General features: G+C 37.0%; 1 protein-coding gene across 1 annotated transcript in view; it reads left to right on the plus strand.

Annotated features, from left to right (window-relative positions):
• The window catches only part of LOC150084655 (legumain-like), a 145,289-nt gene that overhangs the window by 83,592 nt on the left and 48,674 nt on the right, over nt 1-13,023 (plus strand). Inside the window, exon 9 of the mRNA XM_090376533.1 lies at nt 10,561-10,650. Within this exon, the coding sequence (XP_090232659.1) occupies nt 10,561-10,650 (90 nt within the window). The remainder of the gene's footprint in view (nt 1-10,560; nt 10,651-13,023) is intronic.

Here is a 13,023-nt window from a genome sequence, read left to right on the forward strand (position 1 = left end):
CAACAGGATGGTGAATTTTGCTTAACCTCCCTTTCAGAAGCATGAAAACAGTCTTAGACTCGGAGACCTTAAGCTTGTGAATGTTACACCACTTCAAAAGCTCTCTTCTCTAAGGCAAACAGCCCTTGCCTCAATTTCTTTTTGTCCATTGGTGTAGATCACAGTATTAATACCCACCATGTAATCTCCAAGAACTCATCTAGATTCCACATTCCAGATGGTCAGTTCCAGTTATTCCATAAGTCTGTTCAACATATCTGGATTTGATCCTTACTCTCCTTTCCAGGAAGTAATCCTTGAAGATGGGATTCACTTTTCTAGGAATAAGGGAATTATTCCTGTAAAGGATACTACACCACCACAGAGCATCAAATGTGCCTTTAAAGTCTATGAATAAACCCTAAACATACTGCTCTAGGTATTCAAAGCCGACCGGGCTAGCCGGGTGGGTAAAGTGCCTGCCTGGCAAACCCAAAGGTCACGGGTTCGAATCCCGCCTCGGGCTTGGATCAGAGTACTGCAAAAACCTTGGGAGGTGCATTATGGCCACAGAAGCCGATGTGCCAACAACTACAAAATAAAAAAAAAATTTTTAAAAAGGGTATTCAATAACTAAATTCAAAGCTTTACATATTGAATCTTCTGTGGATGATCCTTTTTAAACCCGTATTATTGATAGAACTTAAATGCATAGATTCATATTTTTTAATGAAGCTACTCATAAAGAATCGTTTGAAAATCTTACCCATTGCATGGAGTAAAGCAGTATGGCAGTACGAAGCAGGATCATTTGTAGGCTTCTTTGAACTCTTGAGGATCACCTTCAGAATAGTCCCCTTAAAAGGGGATGATATAAGGGGAAAGACCCTTGCTCAAACAGGCTTTATATAGATCCATACAACGCTTGGACTTAAGGTGGAACCACTTGGTCACAGATTTCAAGGAAATGGATTCTGCAGCCTTCCCTTCCATTCCTTTACTTGGTTATTGCCTCACTCAATTCTGCTAAAGAGAAATATGGCACCTCCTCTTCAACAGGGCTGTATCTTTCTTTATCCTTACTAATAGTCCTTTTCAGGATAGTTTTAGATCCAGTCATTCTTAGGGAACAGTTCCCTCAAAATGCACTTAAAAGACAGAGACAAACTAATGGTAACTGACTGGCTTCTATCCACAACACCGTAAGTAATATTGTCAAATCTTATTGGTAATAATTTTATGTACTGATGACCAAGGTTGATACTTCCCATGGCACTCTACAAAATTTTGCCAGGACAGTCTCTTATAGAGATTCAACTTATTTGAATATTCTTTCCTAGCATCACTATATCAATTCTTACTTTCTGCTAACATGTTACTCTAACCGTTTTTTTTTATATTCTGTTGATTAAAGATTTCTTAACTGACAAAACTGAGGAATGATTATTAATAATTTCTTAGTTTTGTCAACTCACAATTCCACCAAGATATTATAAATTCATAAACCCTCTTCTGTCTCATGGATCTCTCTCTCTCTCTCTCTCTCTCTCTCTCTCTCTCTCTCTCTGTGTAGTGAGCAAAAACTCAGACTGGATCCTACACACTTTATGTTCAGTATACATAGAAGACCAGTTTCAGAGCTTACCAAAACTTATCATCCAAATAAGAATCAAAAACTCTAATTCACAGCTTTTATGGCAAACCTACTGTTTTCATACCAATCCAAATTCTGTACTGTCCCATAAAGCTCATATGTGACAAATCTGTAATCACTTGTGGTCCAGCTTGTCGCCAATTCCTAATCTTCTGCAGGCGCCTCCATAGCCAGGTGGGAAGGAGCAGCAGTGCGTAGCACACGCTTCTTGATTAGACCGGGGGTTTGAGCCCGTCACCACCAAATACGGAGGATGCAGAAAGGTCAGGGAATGACCACCGCATATCCCCAGAGCAATATGGCCTTAGTTGCTAATGCTCCTAAAAAAAAAAAAAAAAACCAAACCAACCAACCTAATCTTCTGCAGGATTGAGCTCAAGCAAGCTGTGAGCTCCATCCTGCTTCCATTCAAGGTAAATCATTTACCTTGAATGGAAGAGAAGTTAGGCAGCTATACAGTATCATTAAACACACTCCACTCTGTTGCAGAGAGGAAACCCCTCAAAGTCGTTCTTTGCTCTAGTTTGGAGAGAACCACCCAGAATGAACTAGTATTAGTAACAGGATTAATGCCATGCTAATATATACATTTCGGTATAGTCATTAAACTGACATTACAAGGAAACCATGTGAAGCCCCAGTTGCCTGATGACCTCAAAATAGGCACTGCATGAAAAACTTAAAGAAGTCAGTCATTACTAGATTCACATTGTTTACAGTAATCGCAGCCTGTTGAGAATCACCAGACTGAAGGATTCTGTAAGAGCTGTGGGATAATCCCTGACTTGACCATCGATAGAACATAGCTCCTGTACTAGTATTAAATCGTTAGCCTTCTCCTCCATCAAACAAGTATGTTGTAATGCCATATTTTTTTGCCTCTGAACTGAAGAAAGTATAAATTTGCACAATTAATTTTTTGTTTGTTATTATTATTTGTTAATCATATTCAAATCTTTGTTTAATAACTTCTAATGCCTTTTTATATTCTGGACATTAATGAGCAATGGCAGAATGTTCAGAGGGCAGTTTATTCCTCCAGCAATTAACACATCTTGTAGACTCATCTCATTTAGGACAGTTTTTATAAAAATTACCTTGGACTGAATAGTGACTACAGAATAACTCATTCTACAGTATATTGATATGTCTATAAACAATACATTAAACACTGTATGCAGTAACTATATTCTATACAAATACCAGTTAATGTAGTAGTAGTAATGGAAAATGATGCATAAAAGCAAGCTTATATAGCATTAGCAAAAAAAAAAACCAAAAAAACTACACAGTGCATCTGTACTATCCAAGAATTTGTCTACTTTCTTTGTTTGAGAATCACCAGTTGAAGGGGGTGCCTCCGTAGCCGGGTAGGCAGGAGCAGCAGTGCATAGCACACGCTTCTTGATTAGACTGGGGTTCGAGCCCGTGACCGCCAAATACAGAGGATGCGGAAAGGTCAGGGAATGACCACCGCATATCCCAGAGCAATATGGCCTTAGTTGCTAATGCTCCTAAAAACCAAATAACAAACAAACAACCAGCTGAAGGTGATTCTGAAGACCTCGAACCCTCGTTCTCCCTTGAATTTATTCAATCAGTCCACTTCCACATCAGAAGGAAGCCTGTTCCTACAATCAACCGCCTGCTGGCCGAAGACAAACTTCTGCACATCTCTCCTGCAACCATCCTTCCTCAACTTGAATTTATGACCCCTCATGTGTGTAATCTCAGCAAGTGGAAGAATACCATTAACATTCAGCTTATTCAATCCATTGAAGGCTTTAAACACCTCAATCAGATCTCCCTGCAGGTGGCTGATCTCGACATGCTGCAATTTGTAGAACTGGAGCCTTTCTAGGTAAGAGCTCCCTTTTGTACCTTTCACCAATTTGGTTGCCCTTCTTTTCACCCATTCCAGCATACCTCCTAAAGTGAGGCCTCCAGACCTGTATACAGTACTCAAGATGCAGCATAATCATGTCCTTATACAACAGGATAATCACTTCCTTATCCTTGCTAGCAAAATTGTATATCATTAACAAAATCCCATGTGCTATTCTGGTAGCATGTCTGCGTTTCTCAGAGAATTTTGTCTGGCTGCACAATTACTCCCAGGTCTTTTTCATTTTCTGCTACTCTGAATGTAGTATGATACAGTCGATAAGTTACTCTGAGGTTACTGCTACCTATCTGCAGTACATTTCATTTGTCAACATTAAACTTCAGCTGACATTTCTCAGCCCATAACACAATTTTCCTAGATCTTGTTGCAGTAGCTCACCTTGATGATGACTGTCATTAACCACCCATCCAACCTTTGTATCATCTGATAACATAAACATTAAGCCGATATACCTTCATCATTGATTGTTGTCTTCTGTATTTATTAATGATATTGAAGAAGGTATATCAGGCTTAATGTCTAAGTTTGCAGATGATATGAAGGTTGGCAAGGTTGTTAATGATGCTAATGACAGTATGTTACTGCAACAGGGTCTAGAAAAGTTGAGCAGGTGAGCTGAGAGGTGGCAAATGAAGTTTAACATTGACAGATGTAAAGTACTGCATATGGGTAGCAGTAACCCCAAAGTAACGTATCAGCTGTGTGGTACTACATTCAGGGTGGTAGTGAATGAAAAGGACCTAGGGGTAATTGTGCAGTCAGGTATGAAGTTTTCTGATCAGTGCAGAGGGTCTGCAAGAGTAGCTCATTGTGTCTTGTCAATGATATACAGGAATTTTTCTAGCAGGGATAAGAATGTAATTATCCCCTTGTATAAGGCAGTTGTCAGACCACATCTTAAGTGCTGTATACAAGTATGGAGGCCTCGTTTTAGGAAGGATGTAGAGCTGCTGGAATGAGTACAGACAAGGGCAACAAGATTAGTGAATGGAACAAAGGGTTGCTCTTATGAAAAACAGCTTAAGTTTTGCAAATTACAGCGTCTGGAGACTAGGCACCTGCGAGGTGAGCTGATTGAGGTGTTATAAGGCCTTGAGTGGGTTGAGCAAGTGCAGTGCTGATGGGATTCTTCCTCTTGCCCAAATTAATTGCCTGAGGGGACATAAATTCGAATTGAGGAAAGACAGTTGTCGAATAGATGTGCAAAAATTTGCCCTTAGTGGGTGGCTGATTGCTGGAACAAACTTCCATCTCTCATTGTAGAAGTTGGCAACATAAATAAATTTTTAAGGCAGAACTAAACAAACATTTAGAGCAAATGGATGGGTAAAATGGGAAGGTTTTTTTTTTCTCCTGGCTGTTGCTGTATAAGCTTGCTTTCTTGCATTATATGCCCCTACTAATGGTAATGCAAATCAATATCATTTATAAATATTGAAAACAACAATAGACCCAGCACTGAACCCTGGAGAACTCCAATAATAACATTAGTCCACGAAGAGTAGTGCCCACTCTGTCTTCTTCTACTTAACCATACCTTTATCCCTAAAGCAACTTGCCCTAATGCCCACCTCTCCAATTTGTACAGTAGTTATTTAGGTGCAATGGTATCAAAAGCTTTCCTGAAATCCAAGCATATGATATCAAAATTATTTTTTGCATCCAGGTTTTGTGATTGCATTGTAGTATCCAATCAAATTGGCCAGACAAGATTTCCCCTAAAAAAAAAAAAAAAAAACCATGCTGTGTATGAAGTATAAGTGTAGTCTTGCCTAGATGGGCCTTCATTATTTTTTTAACCAGTAACTCCATTATTTTTCTTGGAACAGAAGTTACACTAATAGGTCTGTAATTACACGTGTCACCCAATGATTTCCCTTTGTGAATTTGGGATACATTCACACATCTGTAGTCTGCAGGAACCACCCCTGAATCCAAGGATGCTCTCATAATTATGGCAAGACTTTGTTTGCTTCCTTTGCTGTCTCCCTTAATACAATTAAATAGGTAAGAAATGCACCATCCCAGGTGCTTTTCTTATATTTAACTTCAACAATTTCTCTTCCATTTTCCTCTACCACAAAATCGCCCACTACCATTCAGAGTCCGGTAAACCTCTGGCAACTGCCCCCATAAAGAACTCCATACAGAATACTCATTCAGTTTGTTAGCAATTTGACCAGGATCATCAACAGTCAAACATCCATATAAAGTGTGCCAATTTGATTTATCCTCATCCTTCTAGTGTTTACATAAGTAAAAGAATTATTTGCTGTTTTTTTTCACCCTTTGCCAAAGATTTCTCCTAATCTGCTTTCAATTGCCTAACCTTTATAACTTATTACAGACTAGTTAATATCTACCTAGACTTTGTCGCCTGATAAATTATATGCATCCCATTGATTTTTCTTCTCTGCCACAAGTCTTAATAGTTCGTCTGACATCCATTTAGGCCTAAACATTATTTCTTAGTTGGTGTTAAAAGCCTAATAGCTTCTATGATTAATTCCCTGAATGCTTCCCACTTAGAGTTTGCTGATGGTATCATCGTCATCATTTGGTCTCACTGTATAGAATTGTTAAAAACAGACAAATGTGGTTACCTTTATTAAATCAAAAACCCTTCCCTTTGCCCCTGATGTGGTAGTTACATCTTTAAGTAAATCTCACATCAGTATATTGTGATCACTTCCACCTAGTGGTTCTTTTATCAGTAGATACTTAATGTATGAATAATCACTGCTGATAATCAGATCAAGGGTATAACTCCCTTGTGTTGCCACTCTAACATGCTGCTATAGAAAACAGTCATCCAATTAATCCACAAAAGTATTGCTAGTGTACGAGTGACCAACCCACAAGTTCCAGTCAATATGAGGAACATTAAAATCCCCCATTATAAGACATTCTGATTTACTGGCCCACTCTATATCTTTTGTACAGTTGTTCATTGTACTGCAACTGTCATTTTTGCCTTCCCAGTGCTTCTGTCACACCAAATTGACTCAGCATTGCACTGGCCACCCATGTCGGCTGGATGAACTGCCTTAGATTTTGTGTTTCTTAACTAACAGCATAACTCCCACCCCACCCCACCCCATCCTGTTCTGTCTGTCCTTTCTCATAAATCTTGAGATATGTGTATCTTGAGATATAAATCATGGGATATGAAGTGAAGGAGACAGCAAGAGAAGTAAGCAAACCCTTAACCATAATTATGAGAGCATCCTTAGAGTCACAGGAGGTCTCCCATGGACTGAAGATGTGCAAATGTATCCCCAATTCACAAAGAGGGTTCAAAGGATGACACAAATAATTATAGACCTGTTAGTTTAACTTCTGTTCTGGGGAAAATAATGGAGTTACTGGTTAAAGAGGTGATACTGGTTTAACTAGACAAGACAGCAAGAATAGATCAGACACAGCATAGGTTTGTTAAGGGGAAGTCTTGTTTGACTAATTTTGATCGGATACTACGATGTGGTCACAAAGGAACTGGATGCTAAAAATAATTTTGATAAATACTTATATACTTGGATTTCAGGAAAGCTTGTGATACTGTGACACATGGAAGGCTGCTGTACAAATTGGAGCATTATGGCATTAAGGGCAAGTTACTGCAATGGATAAAGGGATGGTTGAATGGGAGACAGCAGAGAGTGGTAATAAATAGACACTGCTCTACATGGGCTAATGTTATTAGCAGAGTCCCCCAGGGTTCCGTGCTGGTCCCATTGTTGTTTTGTGTATTTATCAATAATATCGATGAAGGTGTATCGGGCTTAACGCCCAAGTTTGCAGATGATACAAAGGTTGGCAGGGTTGTTAAGGACAGTATGCTACTGCAACAGGATCTAGAAAAGTTAGGCAGATGCGCTGAGAAGTGGCAACTGAAGTTTAACATTGATAAATGCAAAGTACTGCATGTGGTAGCAGTAACTCAAGAGAAACGTACCAACTCCGTGGTATTACACTTAGGGAGGTGGAGAATGAAAAAGACCTGGAGGTAATTGTGCAGTCAGATATGAAATTCTCTAAGCAGTACAGATGGGCTGCCAGAGAAGGTCATGGAGTTTTGTCAATGATATATAGGAATTTTGCTAGCGGAGACAAGGAGGTGATTATCCCTTTGTATAAGGCAATGGTCAGGCCACACCTTGAGTACTGTATACAGGTCTCAAGGTGTGGCCTCTGTATACAGTACTGTATATGCCAAGATTGGTGAAAGGAACAAAGGGGTGTGCTTATGAAGAAAGGATTAAGTTCTGCAAGTTGCAGCATCTGGGGACTAGGCATCTGCGAGGTGGCCTCTGTATACAGTACTGTATACACCGAGATTGGTGAAAGGAACAAAGGGGTGTGCTTATGAAGAAAGGATTAAGTTCTGCAAGTTGCAGCATCTGGGGACTAGGCATCTGCGAGGTGATCTGAGTGAGGTTTTTTTTGAGCAGGCTCAATGCTGACAGAATACTTCCACTTGCTCAGACTAAGAACCTGAGGGGGCATAGATTCAAATTGAGGAAAGACAGTTGTAGAATGGATGTGCGGAAGTTTGCCTTTAGTCGATGGGTATTTGATTGCTGGAACAGACTTCCATCTGTTATTGTGGAAGTTGTTAGCTTAAATAAATTTAAGGCTGAATTAGACAAACATTTGGAGTGACCAGATGGGCGAAATGGAAAGGTTTTTTTTTTTTTTTGGCTGATGCTGTATAAGCTTGCTTTCTTGCATCATATGCCTCAACTAATGCTAATGTTTAGACTTTAGAATGTGAAAATCCAGAATAACCTGGGTTTAGATGTATATATTCTAAATATACATCTAAACCCAGGTTATTTGGATTTGTGTATAGAAATTTGATGTGTGTGTAAATATTTGTTATTGCTGTACACAGATTTAATTATTTCTAAATTGGCAAACTTAATTAAGGTTATTTTTAATGGGGATTCTAACCTAAGTATATGTAAATACCACTATTAGTTTTTTTTTTTTTTTAAGGGTTGGGCATCCAATGGAAGACAGTGCATCCATTTGTATTGCACTACCTCCAATGGATGTATCTGCAGTTCTTTTATTGCACTGCATAGTAGAACAAGACCTCATATAATTCTATACTAAGATAGTGTAGCATTCAGGACTGGGCAACAGGTACAAGTACCCCTTCAGTTCTACTCTGAGTAGTGGCACTCCCACTACTTTGAGCCCTTTGCTTTGCTACTTTGGTCTGAGGCATGATTTCCATTCAAATTCAATTTAATTAAGAAAATGACACTAAACTAATATACCTAATGCTGTAATAACAGTGTGCACCATTACTTAGCAATAATATGTATTATATGATATGTCATTGTTATGTTTTGTTATTTTTGTTATATTTTATTTTTATGTAATATGTTATCTGTCTATGTTAATATGTTACTGACTTACAGTATGTGAATTTCATATCTCCTATCAAGTTTTTGTTATGTATTATGCTATATCATTATGTTTGTAAGTTCCAGGTAATTATAATAGTTAATAATTTACCTATTAATGCCAAGATACTGATTTAAATGTTCGAGTTACTATTTGTCACAATTAAAACACCAGAATTTCCCTACCACGCATCCAATACTCTTATATTGGCGAAAAAAATTCTGATATTCTTATCAATATACAAAACAGTGGTGGCAAAAGTTGACAGTGGTTTCTTAAGGAATTATAAATGATAAGCAACAAACAAATTCAAACTAACAAACAAGTTTATTAGTTGAAACCTAAAAGTATATGGCAACCTACGTGATTAGAGCCCACGAACCACTCATTTAACACAATCAAAAACCTACAATTCCACTAAACCAAATCACTGATATAAATTTTTATATATTTTGTACTACATGATATAAAGTTAAGTTATTAAAACATGTATGTATTGCTAAAAATTTTAGTTTATAAGCCTCTTCTAATACTGATTACACTGCTACAAACTATGTAGACACCTCCAAGTATCTCTACTACTCCAAGTATCAATACTAAAGCAATGGTGGCAAAATTCAAACATTTTTCACAATGATGGCAGACGTTGACTGTGGTTTTTTTAAGCAATTACAAGAGCCAAGTAAATAACAAATATGCCAAATTAATCAGGGAATTACAAGTTTTGTAACTTTTTATTAAAAGTTCCAAAAAAACAATTTTAAAATCAATAAATAAAGTTCCACTTAGTGGCTCTTGAAAAAGCATCTCTTCCAGAAGTCTCATTAGCAGATTCGTCGTTTTAATACCTGTAACCTTATAAAACTTGCAATGAATTGCTATTTCAATTGATAAATATGATTTGAAATAATGATTTTGAAAAGGGAAAAAATTCATAAACAGACTTTAGTAGTATGTTAATAATACTTGAATATGAACAGTTTAAATACTATACTTTCATATAGTTGCTAATTCTTTTATGTTATTTGCATTTATACTCGTAATAAAATGTATATTGAAACCATTTTCCTGAAATGCTGCATGCCATAAGCAAGTGCTTTATGTAGCACAAGGCATTTTTCTAAAATTCATGTTTCACATCACAGTGCGACTTCTTTGTGCTCTGATAAGCGAACATTGGAGCAGAGTTCCTATTTTTGCAAACATTTGAGCAGTGCCAAGCATAAATACATCTTGGCTGCACCAGTTGTTTGGGCTTTTATGATAATAATACACATCCTCCAGCTGATAGCAGTTTCAAGTGTAGCTAATTTATGTTAATAAAATTGATTTTTTTATTATCTTTTTTATTTTTCTATTTTTTATTATAAATTGATTTATTATTATTATAATAAGTCAAAGCCATCATTTTATATATAGCTGTAAATAAAGAAAAGTATTTTTGCATAAAAGACATTGTGCATCTTATTGTAAATACCTTTTACAAGGTTTATGGTCATAAATTTAAGATGATTACTCTGTTTAAGTAGTAATCCTTTGACAGATTTGTTCAAATTTTTTAGTGCGGAAAAGAAATAGCTTATTTTTCATATTTATTTACCTTTAGGAAGTTCTGAAGATAGAAACCTTAAAAAAGCAGTTCAATATTGTCAAAAATGAAACAAACACTAGCCATGTTCAGGAGTATGGTGATTTGGTAAGTGCATTTTCATAGTAAAGTCCATCTCATGTAACTTCAGAATTTCTAGAAGTTATTTGGCACCCATATCACTGCATGAGTGTAGTATTATATCCATCTACCAAGTTTTCCACCTATTCAGAAACTGTATAACCATGACAAAACTTTTATGGAACCCTCTGCAGATTTAAAAATGCATATATGTTGAATTAATAACATTTAAAATCTGTATCATTTTCTGTATTTAAAATGTAAATAGTTTTAATAACAAAAAATAGATAAAAAAAAAAAAAGACAAATGATATGCTTCCCTCCTTATGTAAGTAACCATCCAGTTGACCTTTTTAATTTCTTCAAATTGTCAGCCTCAACTACCTGTGGAGGCAACTTGTTCCAGTAAACAACTAGCTGGCCAAAAGAAAATTTCCTACAATCCGGTCTAAACCTCTTCCCCTGTAATTTGAATTTATGGCCGTTAGTTCTGGAATTCTTTATAACAGTGAAAATTTCACCGTTTATTTTACTAACCCCTCTCAGACACTTATAAACCTCAATCACATTCCCTCTATGGGTCACTCATGAGCTGGATTTAGGGAATAATTTTGACATTGTTTATTTGGATTTCAGCAAAGCATTTGACTCAGTCCCACATGAACAGTTACTTTATAAGCTGGAACAGGTTGGAATCACAGGGGAAATCCTTAGATGGATAGCAGATGGCTTCAGGGCAGGAGGCAGAGAGTTGCGATAAGTGGCTATTCCTCAGATTAGGTTGATGTAAGAAGTGGGATTCCTCAAGGATCAGTATTAGAATCACTATCGTTTTTGATTTTCATAAATGACATCAATGAAGGATAGAGGACGTGATGTCTAAATTTGCAGATGATGTAAATATTGGTAGAGTAGTTAATGATCACTGCCAAGCAGAACTTCTTTAGAGTGCCCTAGACTGACTCCAGGGATGGTCAGAAAAATGGCAGCTATGTGTATAATACCTGGGGAAAGTAATCCCAAAATAACTTATACACTTGGTGGAGTTGAACTAAAGCTAGTAGTGGCGAAAAGAGACGGGTGTTACGATATGGTCAGTTCTCCGAGCATTGTAGACAGGTTGTAAGGAAGACCCATGGTGTCTTATCGATGATTTATTGAACATTTTGCTAGTAGAGATAAGGATGCCATAATCCTATTATATAAGGCTATTGTTAGACCACACTTGGAATACTGTGTTCAAATATGGAGACCGCACCTAAAGAAAGGCATTGAGCTTCTTTTAAGGGTCCAAAGATGGGTAACTTGCCTAGTGAGATCTGCAGAAGGGCATCCATATGAGGAAAGACCGAATATGTGGGTTGCAGAGCTTGGAAACTAGGCACCTTAAAGGAGATTTGATTGAGGTATTTAAGGCTCTGAGAGGCATAAGTAAAATGAATGAGGATGAAATTTTCATGGTTATAAATGATTCTAGAACTAGGGGCCATAAATTCAGGTTATGGTGGGAGGATGTTTAGACTGGATTGCAGAAAGTTTTATTTTAGCCAGTGAGTTATAAATTACTAGAATAAGTTACCAACATGGGTGGTAGAGGCTGAAGTTTAGGGAAATTCAAAGGTCAGCTGGATAGTTACCTACAGGAGGAAGGAAATACATAGGTTGTCTATTTCCTTTCCTTTTATTAATTATTTATTTTTTTTAATTTTATTTTTATTATTATTTTATTTTATTTTTTTTGCTGGTGTAGCATAAGCAATAGGCTTCCTTATGCCATGTGGCCATTGCTAATATTAATATTCTAAGGTGCCTAGATAACCTCTGTAGCCCACATAATTTGTCTTTCCTTGTACTGTTGTCCTTTTGCAGATCTCGCTGTGCAAATTGCCCATTTTTGGATCCTTTCAAGAAGTTCAAGGTCTTTTTTTAGATGAGATCTCCATAATTGAATGCAGTATTCTATGTGCAGTCTTAAAATTGCCTTATACAGTGGGATTATGACCTCCCTATCTCTGCAATTGCTCAATAAATCATTGATAGGACACCATGGGTTTCCCTATCCAGATGTTTTCACTGCTCAGAGAACTTCATACCATCTATATCATTGCTCTCAGATCCCTTTCATACTCTATTGTTTTTAAATTCAAATCCACCAATTGTATAAGTTATTTTGGTGTTGCTGTTCCCCAAGTGTAAGACCTTTGTTGTTTTGTTGCATTAAAATATACCTGCCGTATTTCTGACCATTCTTGAATCCTGTTCAAGTCATCCTCAATGAGCACTGCATTAAGAACTCTCCCAATTTTTACATTGTCTGCAAATTTTGACATCACATCCTTTGTTGATTATAAAAATCAGAAACAACAGTGGTCCAAGAATTGATCATTGGTGGGACCCTGC

Source organism: Mastigoproctus giganteus, chromosome 6 (assembly GCF_048544385.1).
Source record: "Mastigoproctus giganteus isolate SK-2022 chromosome 6, ASM4854438v1, whole genome shotgun sequence".
NCBI lineage: Eukaryota > Metazoa > Arthropoda > Arachnida > Uropygi > Thelyphonidae > Mastigoproctus > Mastigoproctus giganteus.